This window comes from Sminthopsis crassicaudata, chromosome 4, assembly GCF_048593235.1.
Source record: "Sminthopsis crassicaudata isolate SCR6 chromosome 4, ASM4859323v1, whole genome shotgun sequence".
NCBI lineage: Eukaryota > Metazoa > Chordata > Mammalia > Dasyuromorphia > Dasyuridae > Sminthopsis > Sminthopsis crassicaudata.
This window is the reverse complement of record NC_133620.1, coordinates 221,250,063-221,277,150: the sequence shown is the minus strand read 5'-3', so window position 1 is coordinate 221,277,150 and position 27,088 is coordinate 221,250,063. Positions and strand designations below refer to the sequence as shown.

At 35.5% G+C, this 27,088-nt stretch overlaps 1 protein-coding gene across 1 annotated transcript in view; it reads right to left on the bottom strand.

The window, feature by feature from the left end:
• MDN1 (midasin AAA ATPase 1) overlaps positions 1–27,088 on the bottom strand; it is a 170,314-nt gene that overhangs the window by 42,778 nt on the left and 100,448 nt on the right. The window contains 22 exon segments of the mRNA XM_074310297.1: positions 602–697; positions 2,406–2,641; positions 3,458–3,731; positions 6,365–6,526; positions 8,743–9,448; positions 10,243–10,352; positions 10,963–11,350; positions 12,226–12,440; positions 14,305–14,472; positions 15,246–15,369; positions 16,013–16,244; positions 16,344–16,554; positions 17,034–17,151; positions 17,417–17,574; positions 19,500–19,532; positions 19,534–19,634; positions 20,715–20,830; positions 21,951–22,083; positions 22,871–22,984; positions 24,745–24,965; positions 25,804–26,015; positions 26,872–27,020. Coding sequence (XP_074166398.1) covers positions 602–697; positions 2,406–2,641; positions 3,458–3,731; positions 6,365–6,526; positions 8,743–9,448; positions 10,243–10,352; positions 10,963–11,350; positions 12,226–12,440; positions 14,305–14,472; positions 15,246–15,369; positions 16,013–16,244; positions 16,344–16,554; positions 17,034–17,151; positions 17,417–17,574; positions 19,500–19,532; positions 19,534–19,634; positions 20,715–20,830; positions 21,951–22,083; positions 22,871–22,984; positions 24,745–24,965; positions 25,804–26,015; positions 26,872–27,020 — 4,277 coding nt within the window.

The window sequence follows — 27,088 nt, the reverse complement described above, 5'->3', positions numbered from 1 at the left end:
AAAGAGCAGAGTCCAAGACTTGGCTCCAGCACTCACTAACAGTATGACTTCACATATTCACTCAATCTTTTGGGGCTTTGATCTTCTAATCTTTAAGAGAGTAGGACCTCTTTAAAGTCCTAGTCCAGTACTGGCAGTCATGGCACAGAAGTGACCTTGCTTCTCAAAAGCTATGCCAGTGTAACACAAGCCCTAGAAGGCTATTAATAATGATTGGCAATGTTTTCTACACATAATTAAATAAGTTTACAATAACTGTGTGAAATACATAATTACATATGAAGTATTAATATCCATAAATAAGTAGCAATTAAGTTTGTTTGCATTATATATAATATAGCATGTAAGATAAGACTTACGTTTCAGAGACATGTTGTTCCAAGTCCTCCATTTGACACTTACTGGCTAGGTAACCCTAACCAAATCACTTTAACTATGAATACCTCTGACAGTTCTCTAACTCTATAAGGTGCCGAACAGTTGCTGATCTAAATTGATGGGAAGGGATTTGTTCCTGGGGAGTTCCCTATGTCAATCACAGGGAAATATGATCTTGCCCATTTGTGCCACATACCATCCCTGCCCCTTGCAACAGTCTTACCTGTGATTTTGCCAAAAGAATCTCTAAGCCATTCAGAAACTTTGAAAGGGGACTAGAGAGTGGGAAGCTTCGGATTCTGTCCATCACAACCATAAGCTAGAAGAAAATATATTAAGTTTCAGGTAGTGATTACCTTCTGACCACACTTGACAACATACTTAAGAGAAAAAGGTCATCTATGTTTCCTGCTTTAAAAACACTCTTATTTCATGCATTAAAATTAGCAAGGAACACTTAAAAAAAAATCAATAAAGGCAATAAACTAGCCTTTCCTGAGCTGTGCACATTTGGCTTTGCTCTGAAATCCAGAATAAAAGGGATATGATAAATTGGATCTTTCATAGGAATACCATTTAAGCCAGCAAAAGAATCTCAAAGTTACAATGACATTATTCTTATAGACTTAAGGAAAAATATAAGGCACATGTGAATCTAAGTATAAGCACTAACAGGCAGAATATTCTGTGTCAGACATATTTGACTAGCTAACCTTCCATACTTTCTTACCCCCATATCTTTTCTCTAACCATTCCCTATGGAACATCCTTAGGATGTTCCCTTATTTCCAATTGTTGAAATTTTTGCCTTATCCTTCAAGGCCTAATTCAAATGCCACCTCCTTCATGAAGTTTTCCTGATATCCCCCATTAGATATGGGGGGGATCTCTCCTCCATTAGGTTTTATACCATTCTTCTCTTGTACACTTACTATATTCAAATATATAAAGAGACTTACAGAAGGGAGTACAAGTAGGAAGCTAACTCTAGGTAGGGATTGATGGATACCATCAATAGACAAAAGGCTACCTGTGCTAGGAAAGTCAAGGTCAGAGGAACAATAATAGTAAGTAACTAATAAAATATATTGATGATAACAGCAAGATGGTGAACTTTGATGAATTGATGCTCCCAATAATAATATAGAAATTCAGAAGAGGGAATGTTCATGATGGGGAGGGGAGGAAAAGAGGGAGGGTAAAGAAGGGAAAGATAGGATGAGGGAGAGAAGAGAATAGGGATAGAGGAAAAAGGGGAATGACAGGAGAGTGGGAGGGAGGGAGGAAGGGGGGAAAGCGGAGGAAGAAGAGAGATAGAAAGAGAGAGAGAATGACTTATTTTGGATATTCTATATTTAAGAAGCCTATGAGACATCAAGTACAAAATGTCACATCAGCTGATAATGTGGAACTAGAAATCTCAAAAGAAATACTAGAAGATGGATATATACACGTGGACAACATCTGCATAAAGATAATAAATGAATCTATGGGAGCTGGTAATATCAGTATCAATGAGGGAATGTAATGAGAAAAAAAATGAGGCCCTAAAACAGAACTTAACACCTAGTTAATGGGAAAGACATTGATTAAGAACAAGACTGAGAAAGAGATACAGGGCAACCAAGAGCATGCATTCCTAAAAAGCCAGAGTAAAAAAAAGTTGTGGACAAAGAAGGTTGTCAACAGTGTCAAATGTTTCAGAAGTCAAAAAGGAATAGGATTAATAAAAACCCATTAAATTTGGCAAATAAGACATCATTTAAGAACAACGAACACATTATTTCAGTTGGGTAATGATATTAGAAATCAGAATGGAATTTAGAACCAAATATGGAACTTTTCCCAACTAAAAAATAAAATTGACTTTTGACAAGAGTCAAGCATGTAATGTAAATAACTAGCTCCCACAGTGTTAATCTATACTCAATGAATTGAAGCTCTAAAAAACAACTTTTACAAGGAAAACATCATTGAGCATGTACTTGCAATATGTGGTTGCCATTGACAGACCTGATGGGACTTACCTGCATGAGGGCTGGGTGCTCTGGCCAATCCTCTAGAAGTCGATTTACTTCTTCAGTGAAGTCATGCAGCACAGGCTGGCACTGTCTGACTTCCTTTATATTGGGATGCTGATAAAAGTCATATGGACCATCAGGTTTCAAAGTCAGGTCTGAAGCTGCCTCTTCAAAAAGAGTATCATAGAAGAGGGCACTACTCAAAAGCTGGCTGCCCAGAAGCTTGTCATTCACTTCTGTGCCTGTAATACCAGATAACAAGAATGAGACCAATGACCATTAGGGCTGAGTCTCTGCTTGATCGAAGAGAATTTTTCATTTAATTTTTTTAAATAGAGAATCTGAAATTTGTTTAACCAAAGGTATGATAGGCAAATAGTAAAGCTGCCAACAGGTGAGAAAAAAAAAAAACTAGCATTAATGAATTTTTCTTAAAACATGTCAGGTCTGGGATATGGGTAGTTACTGGCATGTCTAAAGAATGTTTCCAAAATCTTCCAGTTTCTGTCATATGTGAGACATATTGAGTGTTTAAGTCTCTTTTATCATTTATATTATGGACTTGACCTGTCCGTTTTATAGCTGCTTTGACTAACAAGAAAGGAAATTCTAATTTAGGGAGCAGAAGTAGTTGGAATACTAGAGAAGTTAGATATGAATAAACCAAGAATCTACAAATGCCCCAACACCCAGTTGTGAAGTCATCTATCCCCTAAATCACAATATTTTATAACATCTTTTTAAACACTGAAACAAAGATTTCAACATAAAGATAGTGAAAAGACCTATGGGAATGAAATTATCATCCAACACAAAAACAACCTTTATGATCTTAATTTCCTTTTCAAAGTACTCAAGTATTAAAAATTCCTTATCATTCTAAGTTTTTAAAATGTAGTATTCTGGACCTAAACAATTTCATTTCTTCAGGAAAAGAAATTAATCCATTAAGAAATATTTAAGTGAATAGCATTAAGTACAAATTTTAACTTAATTTCTTATTTTAGTCTACTCTATCAGCTGTCACATATACTATAAATAAAAATACAACAACATACCCATCCAAGGGTAAAACTGTGTCACAAGAGATGCACCAGTCTGATAGCAGGCCAGAAATAAGCTGAAGTAATGTTTAGGTTGATGTGATGGCAGGTCCTGTTGGTACCAGAGGGATCGTGCAAAATTCAGGCACAATTGTTGATGTACCAACATCACAGCCTGCATTGAGCTCTGGGAGAAGAAAATTACATCCTTGTCTGCTCCCTCCACTGGCTCATCTTCAGTTTCCATTTTTTCCTCTAGAGTTGGCTGGGTTATAATATCTGCGAAGTCCTATAGATCAGATTAAAGCAACAATTAATGTTAGCTAATTAGTAATTAAACCAGCATTTTAAGTTGCATTCTATTGTAAGGGGAAAGAGAAGAAACAGGGTAAAGGAACAAAATAATAGAATAGCTGTACATTTGTCATTAGAATGTAATCTCCTTAAAAGTAGTTTTATCCCCAGCAACTAGCACAGTGCCTGGCAGATACTAGTTTGGGAAGGCAACACAGTAATCAATTAAACATAAATTAATTTAATGCTCCTTTGTTGATCTACTATTGATTGAGTTCATATGGTTGTCATCCATGGGAATTCTTTTTACTCTCCTCTTGGGTCTTAGCTGTTTTGTAGGCTGCCTCAAGGCGGTAAACTATTTTAAGTTATATATGACAAAGTTAATGACATAATTTTTACCAGCTTATGTTATTGCTTTATAGAGTGACATTATTTGTTCCAAGAATATTTCTCTAAATTTTTAATTTAATTTAAATTTAAATTATCATGTTCTCTGAACACATCTGTCAACCTCTTTGTCCTTTGGATGATCAAATATTAGTTTTTCTATAGCTGCATTGGGGAAGGGAGTAGCAATTTATCCTATTTCTTTGATGTTGTACATGGTTTTTTTTTATTTGAACATGTTCTAAAACAATCGTCCTTCACTTATGTTCAACTTATATTCAGAACTAATTATCATTATTATAGTCCCTATATGGGCAAGACTATATTGAAGTTAAACTATCTCTCTGGAAGATTCCTTTTTTAAACATTAATTTCCCTTGGCATTAATGTATTGATGTCAAAGATGTATAGAGTCAAAGACTTTGTGATAATCAATAAATTAGCCAATGCAAATTGTATAATGTGCTACTGTGTGCAGATCCAGAAATGTTTTTACTCTTTCCCAAATACTGTGAAAGAATGGATTTGTTTGTGATTGGTATCATATAATATAATAAATTTAGTAGCTTTTAATTTTTTAATTACTTTGTTTTGGTATAATTGGTTTAATAGTTGGATTTATACTCTCCACCTTAATAAAAGGAAAATTCCATTGTCAAAAACAAAACAAAACAAAACAAAACAAAACAAAACAAAACAAAACAAAACAAAACAAAAAAACCTTAATATTAAGTGCCAGATGCTATATTAAGCACTGGGATTACCAAAAACGAATGAGGCAAAATCAAGGAGCTCAAAATCTAATGTGAAAGACAACATGCAAATAAATAAATCCAAAGTTATATGTAGGATAAATAGAGAATAATTTCAAAGACTCTCTGAAGGCTCTGGAATTCAGAAAGGTTAGAGAAGGCTTCCTGTAGAAGGTAGGGCATTATAGACAAGGAGGAATACTAGAAAGAGTGCTCAGAGATTACTCAGAGATTTAGTGACTTACTGGAACAGGAAGCCAATGTCTCTGAATCAAAGAGTACAAATTTAAGAATAAGATTTGAAAGGCAGCAGAGGGAGGACATGAAGGGATTTAAATGCTAATCAGGGCAATTTGTATTTGGCCCTGAAAGTAATACAGAACACTGGAGTTTAACGAATAGGGAGTAATACCAGTGGTTGTCCACTTGGATGATGCTGATACAGAGGAAAATATCCTAGACTTGAAAGTCAATGGAACTGAATTTATATAGTCAGTATATAATAAACATATCATAATGATATCTGCCACTTATTACACTTGTGGCTTTTTACTTCAGTTACCCTATCTATAAAATTAAGAAATTGGACCAGATGACTTTTAGGATCCCTTTTATATCTAAGCTGATGATCCTATGACATTAAGATTCTGTCCCCTAGACAGCTAGGTATGGATAGAGCATCAGCCCTGAAGTTAGGAGGACCTGAGTTCAAATCTGGTCTCAGACACTTAACATTTCCTAGGTGTGTGACCCTGAGCAAGTCATTTAACCCCAATTGCCTCAAAAAAAAAAAAAAAAAAAAGATTTTGTCCTCTACTATGTGAATGGTCCTGAAAAAGTCATTTAAACACTCTGGATCTCAAACTTTATCAAAAGTGGATTAGAGTAAACCTCTGGGTCCAGCTCTAATATTCCATGATTCTATTTCCATGTTTATATGTTATATTTTGAAGGGTAGTGTACAAATCATTTTTTTTTAAAAGAGCAAGGCAACCAAAATTCTGTAAATGAAGTAAAACCATCCATTAATAAACAGTTCCCCAAAAAGGAGGCAGAGAGATTGGGGTGGGAGGCACAGATGGGGTTCTAGTACTGTAAAATAAGGAACTGGCATTAGATGACTAAATACATTAAATCACTTGATCTTCATAACAACCCCATGATGTTGTGCTAAAACCACCCCCATTTCACAGATGAGGAAAATCAAAACTTAGAGTAACACTTCTATTTAATTATCTGAGGTATGATTCAAAGTAAGGACTTCCTGACTCAGTGTTCATTGCTCTATTCACTAGGCTATGCAGAATGAAAATTGAAAGCACTTTGGCAGTTCATTTTTGAAAAATCTACTGAGACTTATCACAGAGATCACTAAGTGACCAATAAAGGAGTATAGGGAGGCACATAGAACACAATATATGCTGTAAAGAGGATCCAATCTCAAAGGCATCTCCACAATCTCCCCATCAAAATTCTAGTAATCTACCTTTTCATGAAGTGGAAATCGTTTCCTGAATTCTCTTTCCTCTTCTTCCTCCTCACTGAGTCCTGTTCCATGGCTCTTATTCTTATATTTATACAGGCTATTTTCCTGCTCAGCTTTTTCCTGGGCACGGCGTTCTTGTTCATCCCATTCATTTATGATTTCCTAGAAAGCCAAAAACAGAGAGAAGTTTTGCTGCCTTTCCCTAAAAACTCTCACTGAACAAAAATAAAATAAAAGCTTACCTTTTTCTAGATTCCTCAGAAAACCTAGAGTAAGCATGGAACAAAATTAAAGCAAAGGCTCAATCAAATCAGTCAGGAAATATTTACAAAGTGCTTATTATGTGCCAGGCACTGTGCTGTTAAAACAATGGGAATACAAAAGGAAAAATACAATTCCTGCCTTCAAGGAGTTTATACTCATAATACAAAGTACCTTACATGGAAAGCATGTACACAAAGTATGGAAAGCAATCTCAGGAAGAGGCCTAGAAATGGGCCTCTGAAGGATATGAGCTGGATACTGAAAGATGCCAAGGAATATAGGAAGCAGAGTTCAGAAAGTTCAGCATGCTAGGTTCAGTCAGTGAGCCAATGGAAAGGTATGGTATAGTGTGATAGAAGGTCATTAAGAAATACAGCAAGTGTTATTGGGATTATATCCCAAAGAAATACTAAAGAGTGGAAAGGGACCTGTATGTGCCAAAATGTTTGTGGCAGCTCTTTTTGTTGTAGCTAGAAACTGGAAGTTGAATGGATGTCCATCAATTGGAGAATGGTTGGGTAAATTGTGGTATATGAAGGTTATGGAATATTATTGCTCTGTAAGAAATGACCAGCAGGAGGAATATAGAGAGGCCTGGAGAGACTTAAATCAACTGTTGCTGAGTGAAATGAGCAGAACCAGAAGATCACTATACACTCCAACAACAATACTGTATGAAGATGTATTCTGATGGAAGTGGAAATCTTCAACATAAAGAAGATCCAACTCATTTCCAGTTGATCAATGATGGACAGAAATAACTACACCCAGAGAAGGAACACTGGGAAGCAAATGTAAATTGTTAGCACTACTGTCTATCTACCCAGGTTACTTATACCTTCAGAAGCTAATAATTAATGTGCAACAAGAAAAAGGTATTTACACACATATATTGTATCTAGGTTATATTGTAACACATGTAAAATGTATGGGATTACCTGCCATCGGGGGGAGGGAGTGGAGGGAGGGAGGGGATAATTTGGAAAAATGAATTAAAAAAAAAAAAAAAAGAAAAAAGAAATACAGAAAGGCCAATGTAGCTAGATCATATGAAGAAGAGTAGTGTAAAATGATAGGCAAGGAAAGGACCAGCTTATACAAAAATGCCAAACACTGAATTTTAAATTTTATATGGGAGGTAAAGGGAGTTTATTAACCCAGCATATTAACATGGCTAGATGAACCCTTTGGCAGCCAAGTGAAGGAAGGAATGGAGTGGACTTATGACAGAACAACCAATTAGAACACTACTGCAATAGTCAAATGTATGAGGCGATGAGAGCTTTTACCAGGTTGGCAGCTGTATGAATAGAGAGAAGAGATTGTGCATATAAGTTGATGTGAACCCAGAAATTATAAAACTTGCCAATAGACTGGATATGTGGAATGAGTATAAGGAGCTGAGGATGACATCAAATCTATAAACTTGGAAAGATGGTGGTCTCATCAATAAAAAAAGAAAATTATTGAACAGGAAAGGTTTTGGGAAGTCATATTAAGTATGTGATGGCTTGGTAAACATCCTGTTAGAGATGTCCAAAAAAGGAGGTGGTAGAGCTCAGAAGAGAGCATAGGTCTGGGAAGAGATCTGTGAAACATCTACATACATGAAAACAAAAAAAAACAAAAAAAAACAAAAAAAAAACAAAAAAACAACAACAACAAAACAAAACAAAACAAAAAAAAACAGCTGAATTCATGGACATGATGTGATCAAGAAAAAGAAGAGGGGAGGGAAGAGGAGGGAAGGAGAAGGGAGAAGAAAAAAATACAAAGCCATGGGGAACACAAAAGATTAGCATGTATGACATGAATGAAAACTGAACAAAGGTTATTTAGAAGGAATGATCAGAATCACAAAACAAAAACCAGGAGAAAGCAGTATGAGGAAAACCTAGAAAGGAAAACTAGAAGAGGATGTCTGATAATATCAAAGTCTGCACAGAAGTCAGGAAGCATGAGGATTGAGAAAAGTACATTAGATATGGAGAAGTAAATTCACATAGGATTGTTAAAAACCCAACAATCTTTGGTTTGTCTGTAGCATTTGTTCCTTGTTTTCCCCAAAATATGAGGATGAAGAGGAGCAGGAACATTTAGGCATCCATCCTTACCTGACAGATATGCCTAAAAAGCATCAAAGTTTTCTGGTCCATTTCTCCTTTACAAAATACATGGGAACGAAGGTAAAGCAAAGCATTCATCAGTAGCTGCTCTTGGGTTGGACAGGGTTTCTGGTGCTTGCCTTCTAATTCATGCCCAAGAGAATGTTTCACAGATAACTTCTTAAGTCCCCGGAGTACTTCAATCATCTTTACAGAGCACAGAGCATCTGCATGGGAAAAATAGGTGGGAAAGGTAGAGTCCACAGAAGGGAAGGCCAGCAGTGAAGTGACCAGGAAACTCAACTTATCTGGACAGACCAAACCACTGTGGAGTCTGGCATAAACTTCAGAGGCTATCAATCTCATGCCATGCTGCATCTGTAAAATGGCAGTCTGAAATGGAGCCACAGCATCTGGGTACAGAGCAAATTTCTCCATTAGCCGTTTCCTAAACTGGTGTTGCGATTGCTGCCAAGCTATCTCTTCTTTCAGTAAGTTCTGTGTTTTCTGGGATGACTTAGACATATCTGCTCGAAGGCTCTGCAAAAGACGGGTGAGAAGATCTTGGACTGAAGAAATCCGAGCTGTGCTGGTGATATAGTGGTGAATTTCCTGGATTATCAATTCATAAGAGGGACTTTCCGGTCTGAAGGCCTGCTTTTTCAACAGGCTATTTATCTGTTCCTGCAGACGCTGTATCCTTTGGCCTAGTATTCTAAAGGTAAATGAACAAAACAGGATAAACTAATATAGGAAAGACATAAATTCCAGCATAGTCAAAATATGAAATTAAACAGATGTTAACAGCTTGCAGCAGGTTTAGAATAATTGAACTTGTATAGCACTTTAAGATTTCCAAAACACTTTTAACAAATAACACATCATTTTATCATCATGAACACCTTGGAAGGTAGGTGCATTATTATCTTCATCTTATAGTTGCAGAATCTATATCATCTGGCTCTTAATTAACAAATAAAACAAGCTTATAAAGAATGGAGAAGAAAAAGAGGATTAAATAAAAAAATTACAAATCTCCATTACATATAGCTATGTAATTAATTCAATACATAATTTTCAGCACTTTCATTTTATCTTATGATTTTCTTACCTTCTATTCTTTTATTCACTTAAAAAAATTTAATATATCTCTTTTCTTTTCTTGCATAACCAAGTAAAACAAACTCCCATAATGTCTTCAAGAAGACAAGAATTATTCTGCATTTGAGTTTAAAGGCAGAAACTAAGGTTTAAGGTTTAAACCAAGTCTTTCTGTCTTCACCAAAAGCAGTATGCTGTCAACTATCCTACACATGATGTCTCTGCTTCTTAGGTATCATATCTAAACTTCTACTGAATAAATCATGATCTAAGTATTCTTGAAGAAACTAAATGTTACATGGTTATGATCACTAATAATTGTCAGACAGTGTAAAAACAGATATTGTTACTCTTAACCCTACCCCAATCATTTTAATCACACTACAAACTATTGGTCAGCTGACTTACCTGATGTGGGGATGAGAATAAGTGATTACAATTTCATCTTCTAAGTTTCTTCCTGTATGCAGCTGTGATAAGAGGTTTCGAGTCTTCCACTCACACTCAAGCTGATGTAGCTAGCAGGAAAATTGGCAAAAAGCATATTAGTAAAAGTTACATATGGTGAGTATTCTGATTATCTAAAAATCAGACTCTCTCTAGATGATAGTTTATGTCTTTATAGTAAAAGGGAATTTTTAAAAGGTGTGCAAAACTGAATTGATAACACTTTAATAAGAATGTGACATTTTTCATTAAAAAAAAAAAAAAAAATCAATGCCATTGGTATCTGGATCAAAAAACTGTGCCCAGAACATTTTACATTTGCGCTCACAAGAAAGCAATGGCTTACAATATACTCTACTCTCTATCATCATATTCTTTATAATCTGAGTTTATGGAAAACAGTAACTTCAAGAAAGAAAATTCCCTTCTCCCCTGCCATCCCCCAAAAAAGGGGACCAAAAGAAGAATAACTGCCATACTCAGCCACCTCACAGATGAATAAACTTTAATTCTGTGAGATGAATATAACAAATATAACATCAGTAGCAAAAGCTGAATTGGCAACTGAAGAGTCCAAAGGCAGCATCTACCGTTCTTATTTCCTCAACCAAACCCTTCTCTTCTCAGAAGACTGCTCATTGCATGGGGGCCCACACCCTCCCAATTCCCAAATTACTGTACCTCTTCCTTGGCATACTTGAGCTTGTACTCTCTTTTTACTGCAGGATCAAACTGTGTCTGAGGAAGCCATGCTTGGACATGTGATAAGCCCAGGTACACCCACAAGCTCCCTCGCTCAGCCACCTCACTTATGTCCTTCCTAGCCTCTCCTTCCCCAAAGATGTGCCTCACACAAGTCAGAAAGAAAGTAAGAAGCTCTTGTGGCAGCATGTCCCGCCTCATCATGTCACTCAGAGTCATGCACACTTGATGGAAAGCTGATCTGTCTCTGGTTGGCAGCCTGATACACTGCTTTAAGTATTCCTGCTTCCGGGACTCTGGGAGCAGTTCTGCCACAGCCAAAAGGGACCTGTGGAGTATCACTCGTTGGAGGAGGGAATCTGTGCTTCTGAAAGAGGAACAGTATTAACAGATGTTAACAATCAGGGAAATGAACCAAAAGGGTGTGTGGGTATGTGGGGGAGAAGGGGGGGGAGAAAGAGAGAAACTTACTTAAAGATCATACTATCCTTGCCCACTCCCAAAAAAGAAAAAAAAAAATCTTTCTTTAAAAAATTAGATGTATACACATATATAAAGAAGTTTTAGCAGTGAATTTTTCATATATAGGGAACAAGTTTATATTCATCACCTATATTCATGCCCTGTTCCCCTTTGTGAACATCAATATGTGATATGAAAGAATATGTGCTGAACAAAGGGAGTAATTTCTGTATGTGTGTGTTTTCACTTTATTTCAGAGAGACTAAAGCTCTAGCTATTCCTGAAGACCTATAGTTATAGCTACCTACATTATCACTAAGACTGTAGCAGCTATCTATCCCTGTTAGCAACCCCAGAAGAGTTCTGGACATTCTGGAATGCCTCCCATAATCTTTTTACATTTAATTTTTATTTTGTGCAGTTAAAAAAAAAAATCTATTCTTTTCACCATCTTCCCTACCAACACACATTATCAATAATAATCATAATCATAAAGAATTATGCATACTAAAGATGAACAAATTCCTATATTAGCCATATCCAAAAGCATATGTCTCATTTAAAGCAAAGCAATTTAAAAAGGGGTTTACTAATGAACCTGTATTCTGGTCATCAGTTACACAATATGTTACCCAATGGAACTAATCAATAAACTATTGAAAACTGATAGAGAGCCATCTCTGTGCAAAAACACTGTATGAAGAAAAATAACCAAGAATTAAAGGAGATCCAGTCTAAGATATGGAAAGAATATATGTAAAAAATTAAGAAAGGAAATACCTCAATCCTGCCATAGTAAGAACAGGCAAATTGGTCCAAAGATTGGTGCTGATGTCCTTAAGCTGCTGGGCTCTCTCTGCCCATTCTCCAAGGGTGACATGGGAAGAAGAGAGGACCGAAAGGCCACTGATATCCCAGGGGCTTGTTTTGCAGCTTCGTGTTAAGACTTCAAAGAAGCATTTTGAGAAAATAGGTCTGTTTAAAATGCCTGGTCCCTGAAAGATAGGAATTAAAATACAATATCACTGTTGCCAAACAAAGTCAAATTCCATAAAGGAAGACCTTCATTTCTGGAGGTACTTTGATAATCAGCTATTCTGAAAACAGCTATGACCAGGAACTCAATAAAGGAGCATTTTCCAATTATTATTCTTTGGAGTCAGAGAATTCTAAGTCACTATTCTCCTATACAGATCACAAATGTCACTTTTAAGATAAAAGTACTTCTAAAATAATTTATTTTTACAGTTCAGTTCTTAAAACAGAGAAGTCATAAGAAAAAATATATAAGCACACAATTCTTTACAGCCAGAAAAGAGGAAGAAACATCACAAAGCTCACTCTTCCCAGGAATTTCTCACAATGGACATACTACTATTCTACACCTCTTGGGCTCTGATCTTAAAATGGCTGGTTTCTCCCAGAAGCTCCATTTTAAGGGAAACAACCAGACCAATCAAGTCTTCATTCCTGCCTCTCCTGGAATTTTTATATAATCACACTTCCATTTCCTGCTTTTGCAGGTTTCTTGTTTGTGCTGTCTTCCTCCATCACAAGTGCTCTCTGAAGACAGAGACTACCTTTCTTTCTATTTCTATTTGTATTCCCAGCCCTTAAGCACACTGCCTGGCCCATAGTAAGCACTTAACAAATGCTTACTGACTTGAGAAGATATCAAAAAAGTTACAGGTCTGGATACTGATTTTTATATGAAAATTATCTCAACAATCAAAAGTCAAAGAAACATTAGATAAGCAAAACTTCTATATTAGGTATAAGATGTTGCTGCTGGAAAAAAAGAAATAAAAAGGGGAAAAACATTACAAAGTTCTGATTTGCCATCCTGCATCCTGTTAGATCAACATTACTTATAACAACTATTAGACAACTCACATTTGTTACCATCTACACTGCTCTTTAAGGTTTATACAGTATTGCTGTCATAACATTGTCAGGTAACTAGTCCTAATATCATCCCTATGAACTCTTTCTTGTTTCCAAGACTAGTGTGGTATCCTCTCTCCTACATGAGCTTTTATTTCATTGTTTTGTCTTTACTTTCTTTCTACATAAACTTCTTGTCACCCTCATTAAAATATAAACTCCTTGGGAATAGTAACTAATTCTATTTCCAGTATCCGACACATAGTAGAGACTTAATAAATGCTTGTTGATTATTTTTAAAATGAGGAAATGGTAGTCATTAGACTTGTGCAGGGTTATCAAACAAATTAACACAGTCCACATTCCAAACCATATGCATTCAGAACACTATTAGATTCTTGCCACTATATCAGTGCCTCTAAAACCAACAACCAAGAAAATGTTAAATAAAAGTAAGCAGATCACTCAAATGGCTCTTCATCTTGAATTATGTCAATTTATTATCAGCATTTAATTAACCTGAACTGATGGTGCAGTCTGCCTCTAGAACAAATAAGACCGTCATAATGCTGTATTCTTCAAAAGCATTGGCAAAGGTCTTTACATTTTCCATTATTGTAAAGAGCCAGAACTCAGGAGAAGTATACTTGAAACAAGGTGTTAACTCAGTGGAATTCATGAGATGATTGTTCTCTAGATCACATATATACTTAGTACTTAGCATGGTGATATAATGACAAATCTTGGGCATCTAAATAGTGCAGTTGATAGAGCACCAGCCTTGAAGTCAGGAGAACTTGAGTTCAAATTTGATCTCAGACACTTAACACTTACTAGTTTTATGACTAGTTTTAGCACCCTGGGTAATTTTACTTAATTCACTTAAATCACTTAAAACCCAATTGCCTCCCAACCTCTCCCTAAAAATAAACAACAAATAATAGTGACAATTCTAATGACTTTATGAAAACAAACCTTCAAAGATGGATCCAGAGGTTGAGGAATTTCCTTCCCTTCCATATCAAGGACAGGTTTCCAAGTCAACCAGTATTCTGGATCTGTAGTGACAGTACTGCTCCAAAAGGAGATAAGGGTAGAATTAATGAGCTCCAACCATAATGAAGCAATTTCTTTAGTAGATCCCTGGAGATAAAAAATGAAAAAACAAACAAACAAACAAACAAACAAACAGAAAGCGCTTAGAAAGCTTAGGAAAGATTTTGGTTGTCACATTTCTAAACTTAAGTCTTCTAACAGACCCTCTCGTCGCAAAGCTCTCTTTTTCTGTTTCTGTATATGATCAAATTCAACTCATGTGATCTGTTCATATATTTCTGTGTGCTTATTCTTCAACGACTTTATTGTCATATTAGGCAGATGACTAGGAAAGGTTAGTAAAGGACCCTTCACCCCAAAAAAGGTAATTTACTAAATAAATACATATGGCACTTAATTATAGAATTCCTTCATTACAGAAGAGCTGTATTAGCCACACTCCATGCCAAAAGAATAAGGAATTTATCACTCATTGTTGAAAATGGTCTAGTGATTGTTTTTTTTTCCAATTGACCCGAATGTATGACTGAGCTCTCAAATACAGAACAAAGTGAATGACCCAACTATATAACAGCAACATCAGTGATCAAATAAGACAACTTCTATGACAGACTCTAATCATGCAAATTAAATCTACAGGCCTTTTAAATTATATTTCAAATATGAAGAAACTGTCTTCCAGCCCTTAAGCAACAACACTTTATATTACAGGCTTTTAAGATGAAATTGATAAAATTATTTAGATAAAATTATTAAAGTTTTCTTGTAAAAGAGGAAGGGAATGCTAGAAAAATGAACCAAATATTGCTTAAAATCATCAGTATATATAATGAAGAGGTTTAAAAACACAGTATTATTACCTTATGGTCCATCAGATACCAAAGACTTTTAAGTTGCTGAGATGTACATGGTGTGTATTTGAGGCAAAATGCAATAAGGTGACTTAAGTCATGATTTACTCTTCTTAATTGGTTGTTGCAATCCCTGATTAGAAACAAAGGGAGCAAGACAAAGCATAAAAGAAAGGATATAAGACACTGGAAATAATGAGGTGATACATACATTCACACAAGCACTGAATATTTTTGTTTTAAAAATTAACAAGTGTTGTCTTCCCCCCGCCCCCTGAGGCTGGGGTTAAGTGACTTGCCCAGGGTCACACAGCTAGGAAGTGTTAAATGTCTGAGACCAGATTTGAACTCAGGTCCTCCTGAACTCAGGGCTGGTGCTCTATCCACTGCGCCACCTAGATGCCCCAACAAGTCTGTCTTAAAAGAACAAAATGGACTTTTGAAAATTAGTTAAACAAAAGTTACAAGTCTCTAGTTAATCTTCAAAGCTTCTCTTTCTTTGCCTGGTAATTTTGTGCTTTCCCTCCACTGTTCTCTGGGTCAAGACCATGTGTTCCACTTTTCAAAGAATATTTCATTCCACATTTCAAGGAACAAGGCCAAAATGCCCAAAAGGAATTTAAGAGTGTCCAAGATGGGGCACTGGTCCTGGAATCAGGAGGACCTGAGTTCAAATCCAGTCTCAACCACTTAACAATTACTAGTGGTGTGATCCTGGGCAAGTCACTTAACCCCAATTGCCTTGCCAACAACAAAAAGAATAACCAAGAAATTACCTTTCCAGAAAAGCATGAGCCAGAAAGTCTGTTGTCACCCGGTACTGCCACAGCACAGCCAAGTACTCCATACCTGGCCATAATTGAACCTTTCTGGCTAGTGCAATCAAGGAAGCTGCCTTAGGCTGGCACATAATCGATTTTTCCATATGTTTCTTTTCTAGGCAATCAACTGAAATCCCTTTGGTTTTAAGCTGCAAATACTGTGCATTTACAATGTTCTTCAGAGTGTCTAAACAAAAGAAGTATATTTTTCGTTAACCTCCAGAGCATAGTATCCAAGGTGACATCCAAATATGACTTTCAACCAAACACCAAAATAATGACCTACCTGGGTTGACATCTTCCAAATAATTGGCTCTGAGAATCAATCCCCAGGCCTGCAGTAAATGTTTCTTCAATGTATAGTCATTAGCAGCCACTCTCAAGCGAATGATCTCATCCCTCTTATCACTTTCCCCCAGGGCAGGTTTCAATTCCAGGATGCCAAGTGATTTGCTGAGTACATTCAATTGCTCAGAACATTCTACCAATAGCTTATTCTACAACAAACCAAAATCAGAACTATTTAACTGCAGAAAAGCAACATTGATCTATTTCATGGGTTCCTTGGTTTAATTACCCATGTTTCCAGGTAACAGGGACTCTTAACTAGTCAAGACTTATAACTCAAGGTAGGTAGAGACTATTTCACATTTGTCTTTATATGCCAGTGCCTAGCACATTGTAGATTCTTATTAAATGTTATCTGATTTATTCACCTTTGAAAATATGACCATATTAAAAAGAAAAAAGAAATCACACCAGTCACCTTGTAAATTGCTAAGTATAAAATGCCAAAACTTTCATAAGTAACTAAATTGTTTGGTCTACAGTATATGTATATGCATAGAAGCTTTATTGGTAAAGGATAAAATAGTTAAATGTATTTCAAAAAATCCTAAGCTAGATTTAGGACAAAAGAGAATTTTAAAAATGGGAAAACCTGTCTAGCCTTTACCACTACTAACAATTTGTGTACCTTGAAAGGCAGAGGTCTCCCCAGGAATTTCTGCATCTTCTTTGTTTTGGTAAAGCCTCCCATTGGAGTACCAAGGCAGTTTTGAATGTTTTCTGAGACCGACAGCATCTCTTTATATCTTTAGAGAATAAGGAAAAAGGAAAAAGGGAGACAGGAACAAAACACAGAGAAAACATGGGTGGTAAGAAAAGCTGTTATTTTTACAGAAAACATGGGAAGAGAATCAACCAACCATATTTACTTATTTCATTACATATTTCACTTAGCTGTTGTTGGGCTTAATATTACCATCCCTATTACTTTTGTTGCTGCTGCTACTATACCATCAGCACAACCACACACAAGGGAGAGTGAGATAAGTGTACCAAAAGAAAGGCACTTACTTCTCCTCGCGACCTATCAATCGTCGGGGAACCCCATCCATCAAATGCTTTGAAACCCAATGCCAGTGAAGGGACAGCAGGGACAAGCCTTGTGAATCCACTGTGACCATATCAGACATTTTCCAGAACCGATCACGCCACAGCACAAAATGCAAAACCTAAAAAGCAAACCAAGATTGGATGCCAGATATCCCTCTTCATCAAATACACGGCAAATTTTCTGCCTTTTCACATTTACACAAAACCCACAATTTGAAATATTAGTAGGAACATTAGAACACACAAAAAAGGCATGGTTCTAGTTTCATTGTGACTTCCAAACTAACAACCTCAAGCAAGCTTTTAAGTATCAGTCAGTTATTCCATGAACATGTGTAAAATATTTATTTTAAATGTTAAGCACTAGAGTAGAAACTTCTACTTTATATTGGGCATAAAAATATAATCATAGTGGTATAATAGAAAGGACACTGTCCTTGCATTCTAATTCTGTCTCTGACATTTATTACCTGTGAGACCTCAGACAAGATACTGCCTGGGGCTTCTGGGCTTCAGTTTCATCCCAGAATCCCACAGATGAAGAGTTCTAATAAACTCTATTTAGCTGCTATGTCCTGCCTATTCCTATCTTCAGGATGAAATAAAAGATGGAGTTGGCTTCTGTCAGGAAGATCTGGATTCAAGTCTTGTCTCTGCCTTTAACAAAGACAAATGCTAGCTCATTTAACTTCTCAGGAACCAAGGCAACTGCACATGTACAAGCAGAGGAAGTTTTCTTACCTCTATAAATGAAAAAAACAAGTCTTGTCAAAAAAACAAAAAAAAACAAAAAAACCACCCCCCAAACCCCCCAAAAACCAAACTCTTCCAACTTAACTCTTCCTTTCAACATACTATTAAAATCTAGTGGGGGGAGAGGGTGGTCTCTCAAAAGTCTAGACTGGAAACTGAGATTTTTATATTCTAGGTCTACCACTAGCTGCCTAAAGTACCAATAATCAAGCTTAATTTTATCTTCTTCACTTAGTTCATTATTTTTGATAATAATGTTCAAGATGACTTCTATTTAACAAAAAACCAAAAATCTACATTTTCAAATATTCTTTAAGAGCTCTGATGATAATCCAAAGTCATCTGGCTACTTCTTCCTGGATATGCATCTTAATAAATGTTAATAGTTAAGGTTAAGGCAGCTAGGTGGTACAATGGATAGATAGCCAATCCTGAAGTCAGAATGATCTGAGTTCAAATCTGGCCTCAGACACTTAACGCTTCCTGGCTGTGTGACCCTAGGTAAGTAACTGAACCCCAATTGCCTCAAAAAAAAAAAAAAAAAAAAAGGCAATTTTCTTTAGTACTTGGTAAGAAAGTATATAATAATAAATAGGATAAATAGGATTTAAATTAAAAATACTTTGAGGATATTTTAAATCTTATGTAATATGCAATCAATAAAGACTTTAATCCAGCTCCAAAGAGATATATTTCATAATAAAACCTAAGGCATAATAAGAGTTGAAACTATGGTTATCTAGCATAGTGCCTTACAAAGAAAAGGACAACTAATAATAAGTTTGTAGAAAAATTTGTTGAATCTGGCCCTTACCTAATAGATAAATACCTTCACTGATAAATAGTCATTTAACTTTCACTTATATATATCAAGTAACATCCCTGTCAATTATACCATGAAATCATTCATTCCATTTTGGGTAATTCTAATTATTAACCAAATTCATCTCTTACACTGAAATAAAAAGCTCCTTATATAACTTCTATCCATCAGCTCTACTATTCTCCTTTGGAGAAAGGCAAGCAACACCAATATCTCTCTTCCATAAAGCAGTCCTGAAAATATTTGAATATCTTATCTCCTGAGTTGTCCCTTCCCTTGGCTCCTTTAGAGCCCTCCTACCTGTAAAGCCTGGCAAATTCCCCTTTTCAGAAGGGGTATTGCCCAGAAATGAATATAATAAATGAAGATATAGCATGGCTTATGCAATCAATCTTCCAATTCACTCTTAAAGACTACAATAAGAAGAAAAGGAGAAAAGGAAGAGGTGAACCATTTGGTAATACTCACCCGAACTAGAATATCATCAGATAACTCCACCTGGGGAAGACTTTACCAAGGACATTATCAGTGAATCGCAAAATTCAAAGAAAGAAGCAAGATGCACCACAATTTCATGGGACAAGTTCTGATAATTCTCTGGATCTTGAGAACCACAAAAACAAAAAAATTCCACATATGTTTAATAAAATATAGAGACATTAGAAACTCAATCTTGATCTTTATATTGCCTAAATACTGTGGTCATTGAACTTTTATTATATTTCTGTAATGGAAATAAGCAACTAAATCTTTGCCTCCTCTGATTCTGAATCAAAAACAATAGTAAAAAGAAGAATGATTTTAAAAATAATGGAAGAACTGGTACTGGGCTAATGACAGACAGTTTTTGATTAGATGTTCAACTATACAATCAGTGTTCTTTCCATGGTTTAAAGGATCTGGATTAATGTTCACAGAAGGGATCGTTCCTTGACAATGGGAAGACTATCTAAGCTGAAGAGACAAGTCAACTAATAAGTTATCTAATACCCTGACATCACAGTTGTTTGACCACTTCACTTCCAAAGATCTCTAAACCCCCATCTAGGAAATCTCACTTTAAGAAAAAAAAAAATAGTAAATTCTTTCTAGGGAATAGGGCCTGGACCTGTGATTTCATCATTGTTGGAAGCTCTTAAATGAAGAAATTCCCTCTACCAATTCAAGTTTTCTTTTTTATTTATTGTTTTAGAGAGCTGCCCAGAGTAGAGGTATCAAAAACAGTGGAATCACTCCCTACTTCCAAGAGTTGCAAGGATTGTTTTAAAATGTAATTGGAAAACATTCAACAAAATAAATAAAAATATAGTATAATATAATCATAGTGCTAGGGTAAAAATAATAAGGTATTTATAGACACTTTTAAAAAATAAAGATTACCAATCTCTTGGAGAGCATGTTCCTAGGACAAGTAATCTTACTTTAAAAAAACAAAATGTTCCTAGACCTATTCTAAAGGCTTCTGATGAAAATTTCCTTAAACATTATACAATGTGTACAGAATACTTAGTCAAGTGAGTAGGATTTTAAAAAGTCAAATGGAGAAAAATTATTTTTCCACTTAAAAAGAAATCTCAGTCTTACATGTAAGACATGGGAGCCTTGCTCTCATAAAAATGCCAAAATTCTAGCTTTCTGGAACCAGAGTAAAAGTTGACAATAATATCAGTTAAATATTCTCACCTTTTTGCAATTCTAAGGACATTCTTAATGTGCTATTATTTGATTTCTTGCCTCCGGTAGACATCAAGTAGGTTTCAGTAAAAACCCTTTTTTCCCGGTTCAGATACAGATTTATCCTATTATAAAATGAAAAGAAAAGTCATAATTTGAATCTGCTTATGAAAATTTACACCTCTAAATTACTATCTACTAATCCAATGTATCCCAAAAATACTTGGGGACACTGAGGATGGCCTGAGTAACATATCAATGTAGTACAATGTATATATACTACTAGCTCTGGAATCAGAGCTACTAGATTCAAATTATGAAGCTGTGTGTGATCTTGGTCAAGTCACTTAATCTATTTAGAGGTTTCAGTTGCTCATCTGTAAAATGAGAGAGTTGAAATATGTGTCTTCCAATTAGGGCTTCTATCAATAGGTGGCGATTCTGCCTTGCCCAATTTCTTTTTGTGAACTTTGAACAAATTAGATCAAAAGATGAACAACATCTGATATAAGATAATGATAATAAAAATCACAGATTTAGATTTGTATAGGTCAGTTAATGTCAGTTTCCTGAAACCACAAACTGTACCAACTAAAATGATCAAATACCATCTAATGGTCCCCCCCCCAAAAAAAAAAAAAAAAAGAGAGAGAGAAAATGAGGAAGAAATAGCTAAGTACACTGTTCCTGATAGAAAATCTATAACATATATATTCAAATGATAGTGAGTCAGCAATATAATACACAGAAATTTATATATTATATACCTATGAGCCATGGGCTGATATGTCTAATGTATTTAAGTGAAAAAAAAAGTGGAAACTACTAATTTTTTTTTTTAAACAAAGACCATACTTTAAAGCAGAGGTGTCAAACTCACAGGGCTTCAACATGAAGCTTTCAGAGATCCATTTCTAACTGATGTTTACTGACCTGGAAAGGTTTAGTGAATATATGTATGTGTGCATATAACATGTGTGTATACATATACATCTGTGAAGAGGTACAGGGAGACCTTTTAAGCCTTTTCAACAAAGCAAACAAAAATCATCTCATTTATGAGTGTAGTGACAAAGGGGACAGCAGTAAATAAGCTGAGATCTACACACTAAAATAAAAGAATGTTTTTCCTCAATTCACTGAAAAATCATTCTACATTAGCTACCTTTGAAGAAGCTACAATATTCAAGAAACTACAACATTCTGTCTGAAGTATAAGAATTCAGGGCTACTACCTTCACTTACCTATTTGCTACAGATTCCAAATGCACAAGGATTTGCTCAGTTTTTCTGGATTCTGTATCAAAGTCCATTGAGTTTCTTGTAATATCCAAAGCCTGCTTGTTCCATCGAGGGTCCAGTGAAATCACAGATTCATCTAACAGCATTAGAAGAATGAAACAATATTGAAGTAGCATTCTTTACCCAACAGGGATTTCAGTTATCCATATTTCCTATTATTTTTATCCAGATCATAAGAAGCAACAATGAATTGGGGTGCCAAAAGGAAAATGTTTATGGCTGAGCATGGAAATGGAAGTAAAGGAATGTATTTTAAAAAACAACAAAACCAATATGCTTCAAAAGCCTTAAAAAATAATCCCAGAAAAGTCTTACTACTATTTCTTTTGCAAATGCAAATGTTATCTTAAATCACTGAAACTATGCACCATGTAAAATTTCTTTTGGTGGATGTTTCAATAGGTCCCACTGCTAATACAAAATAATCCTGAAAATCTAGCAACCTACCAAATAGCCCTACTTCCTGTCATGTTTTCTGTTAAGTAGCATCTATTATTTTCTTGTCCCTGGGTAAATTACTTATGACAAAGCTCTCAGCTTTACCATTGTCTAGTCATAGTCACTTTCGGTAAGAAAACTTTTTGGTAGGTTGCATAGCTAATGAGAGTAGTGTCCAACAATCTACAGCTTAGTGTCAAATATAGAAGTTCTATTTTTAATATAATAGTGATCATTCTCTTTCAGAAATCAATTTTTACATGAAATGATCAGTTTTTCTTTGATTTGAAGTTTTGATAAGTGAGAGTCAGTGCAAAATATACTACATTTAACATCCTGCCAGGTTATCATTTCTTGTAATTCAGTGAGAGTCATGCCCAACCCCTCTGCTTCCTCCCTTTCCCCTAGTAGGTGAAATACAATACCTGTGACATTTGGTTGTATTTTCTTGACAACATTATTGATCTCAGCAGAGAGAGGATTAGAATATAAGTTTGTCAGGGATGTAGCACCAGATTCTAGATAAGTTTTTACACACTCTATAAGGAGGAGGAAAAAAAAAAAGCTAAGGAACTGATTACATCAGTAAGCATGCAATCAATTTCTGCATAAAGTCAGCCAGATATACACTAAAGGAAACATAGATTTTTGTCTATTCCAGTTCATTATCAAAGAAATATAGAAAATATGAATATAAATCTATATAATTTTAAACAAAAACTTTCACCAACAGATTCCATGTTCCACAGTATCTGTTACCTCTAGTGTTGCACATTCTTATTTTTTTCTATCAACTGACAGAAATGACATTTATTGTGCTACCACAAGAAAAATCTGTGAAAATTTATTTTTAGCCTTACATTATATCATCCTTTTATGAATAAGGTACCCATGCTTGGACAAAGAAAGGAAAATAAAATGTGTTATCTATGACACCATTCTTCTTAAAAAAAATTTTTTAAACAGGCTATTATTTTTAATGACTAAATTATTGCTAATGTGCACTTGCACAGATCACTAATTCATTTTATATTATTCTATAGAGTAGAGCCAAAAAGGTTATACAACTTCAGAATCACTTGGGAATATCTCATGTTAGAAAAGAGTGGTTAGGAGGAGCAAGAGGTAGGGAGGGGTGGTTGGGGGCAAAAGGTTTTATTTATATACTTTATAGGATTTGTGATTTCAAAAATGCAGAATTCTCTCACTGATACAAATCATAAGCACACTTACTTACAATTTTTAAAAATTGTCTTTGTTTCAAAAATTATCACCTGGGTATATGAATATTATGGAATATTATTGTTCTGTAAGAAATGACCAGCAGGATGATTTCAAAAAGGCCTGGAGAGACTTACATGAATTGATGCTGAGTCAAATGAGCAGGACCAAGAGATCATTATATACTTCAACAACAATACTATATGATGATCAATTCTGATGGACGTGGCCATATTCAACAATGAGATGAACCAAATCAGTTCCAATAGAGCATTAATGAACTGAACCAGCTATACCCAGTGAAAGAACTTTGGGATATGAGTATGAACCACTACACAGAATTCCCAATCCCTCTATTTTTGTCCATTTGCATTTTGGATTTCCTTCATAGGCTAATTATACACTGTTTCAAAGTCCGATTCTTTTTGTACAGCAAAACAACTGTTTGGACATGTATACATATATTGTATTTAACATATACTTTAACATATTTAACATGTATTGTTCAACCTACCATCTTGGGGGGGAGGGTGAAGGAGGGGAAAAATTAGAACAAAAGGTTTGGCAATTGTCAATGCTGTAAAATTACCCATGCATATATCTGGTAAATAAAAACTATAAAAAAATTAAAAGTTAAAAATAATATATCACCTGGTAATTAATTTATCTCTATGAATTAAAGCTTAGATTTACATGACCAACAGACCCACTATTAACTTGGATAAGTGAAGGGGAGGCACTGTGCCAGCTAGTGCTAGTATAATCTCTAAGAATCCAGGCTACCTCCCCCTCTACATCACGATATTCTATTAGGACTTTAATAGAAACTTTGTTATTCACAGAATTTCTTTGGTAAATGTCTATCACCTACTGATTAAGGGCTGTCTATCAACTGACTAGTCTAAAAAGCCTCAAGGACAATATATAGAATGTAATATGTGATACTTTGAGTTACAACATCAAAACACTATACTTGTTCTCCACAGTATGAATGTTTCATGGCATTCAAAAAGTAAATTAAAAATGATGAATATATACATACAGGCTTACAGAAAAGGACTGAGACCTTGTTACTTACCAAGGCCTTGGGGTATATTCTTGGCCAGATGGTAAAGCCATCTAACTCGAAGAACCCAATCCTGATTAGTTGCTCTTTCGACAAGCAATTTAACAGAAGCATCCAAGACATCGGTTTCATCTAACCAAGAAGTATCCATTTCAATTGCACTAAAGTTCAAACTCTCAGAGTTAGAGGACTGAATTATTCTCTCTAAGTCTTGCAAAGTAAGAGGAAGTATCCTGGAATTCATGAGAAAGGATAAGAATGAGTAAGAAAAGATAATTTCACAATTCAATAAAGCAAGAGCATGAACACAAAAAGTGGTACAAGGAACAAATATTGCAACGAGTATACTGAATTTAAAAATTCAATCACAGCTATGACATTTAAAAGCAATATACACTGGGGGGCAACTAGGTGTTGTAGTGGATAGAGCATTAGCCCTTAAGTCAGGAGAACCTGAATACAAATCTGGCCTCAGACACTTAACATGTCCTGGCTGTGTGATCCTGGACAAGTCACTTAATCCCCAAATGCCTCAGTGAGAGAGGGAGAGAGAGAGAGAAGAAAGGAGAGAAAGGGAGAAGGGGAAAGAGGGAAAGGACAGATACTGCACTGGCTAATACAGCAAATCAACATTAACTACTTTTAATAACTTCTGTTCAAGAAAACAAGAAATCATAATACCTATGTTTTATTCCAAAAACGGATTGAAGAAACTACTATAAAACAAAAAAATCATCTAAGATTTGATACACCTGAACCCCAGAGAAAATCAAGAACATTTGATATCTTGGCCACACAATGTACTGTTCTGGGATATTATGAGCACACCCTCTATTACTCAAGGACAAAACCTAGCATGATAATGCTATGCAGTCCAATCTCCTTATTTTACGGTTTAAAAAAACTCAGATCTCAGGAGATTAAATGATTTGTTCAAGGACGGGTGGATAGCAAGCAACAGAAATGACATCTGAACCCAGTTTCCTTTTACTTCAGATCCAGTGCTTCTTCCATCATACCATGCTGCCTCCTTCCATCATGGATCAACACAGACTTAATTTTCTTGCTCACCTTTCCCATTTGCTGGTTTTTAGGCTCAGCCTATTGAGGCAGTATACCAGGATCTGTCCATCACTTCGGACTGTAGAAAGGTGGGAATCCTCAGTGGCAAAGAGGGCTGAGGGCAAAGAGTCTGGCCACACACCCATGACAAGAAGTGAGCTACCCCATTTTTCTGGTGACTTCAGAGAAGAAACACATCTCATCAATATTTCCTGCACAAGCTGGTAAGAAAAGGAGAAAAAATAAGTAGCATTCAATATTTTAGGGTGATCTGGACTTATGGTTTTATTAGCGTAAGAACCCTCTTATCACCAATTCAGACTGAGAATTTCTCTGCAGCCAATAATTTCAAAGAGATGATTAACACATCGAGTGGTTTTAACTATCTTACACAAGGTCACACACTCAAATATATGTCAAACCCAGAGCTTTCAAACTCAGACTAGAAACCAATTCACTAGGCAATTAATAGTATAAACAATACCCAAGAGATCAGTTAGAAAACTCACAATGTCTTTGAGCTCCTATCTGGACTACAGCTGTACAATAGCATTAAGACAGACGTATCAATAAATAGCCGTACAATTTAGATGCGGTTTTCTTCATCCAATCAGTGGAATGAATTCCAGCATAGGAATAACTGCAATCTTACTAGTGCCCAGGGATGACATCAAGAAGAATGTGACACTTTATACCTGACTCTACTGTCAAGGTCTACTGAACCCATTTATTTTATTAAGTTGTCTTTCTCAGAATATGAAAGGGATAAGACTAAAGGACAATAAATTAATGCTGAACCTGTCCTATAATGCCTTCAAGTACAGACCCTTCATTTTGCAAATGTGACGTGACTTATCCAAGATCACAGAGATAATAAGTGGCATTAATGGGTTTCAAGCCCGGGTCCCTCTGCCCAGTGTCTTAATACTTTGCTTAGACTCTGTAATGTGGTAAGAGATTAAAAAGATGAAAAACATTTTACTGAGAGGTAGCACTATATATATTATTCATGTAACACTGTACTTTTGTATTCATTCTTTCAATATGACAATTCATCTAAGGGTTTAAAATATTTACCTGTCGGCTTCCTGGTGACTGTTGAGCACAGACATAAGCTTCCCAGCATGCTCCATAAAAGGCTCTGGCTACACTCAAGCCTCGCATCAGACGCTGGGCAATGAGTGTGGCCGTGTGAAAAAAGGTAGATAAAGATGATGTGGGAGAACCTTAGAAGAGAAACATTATCATTTCTGAGCAATTGTTTTCAAAAAGTTTTTGTCACAAAATTAAAAAT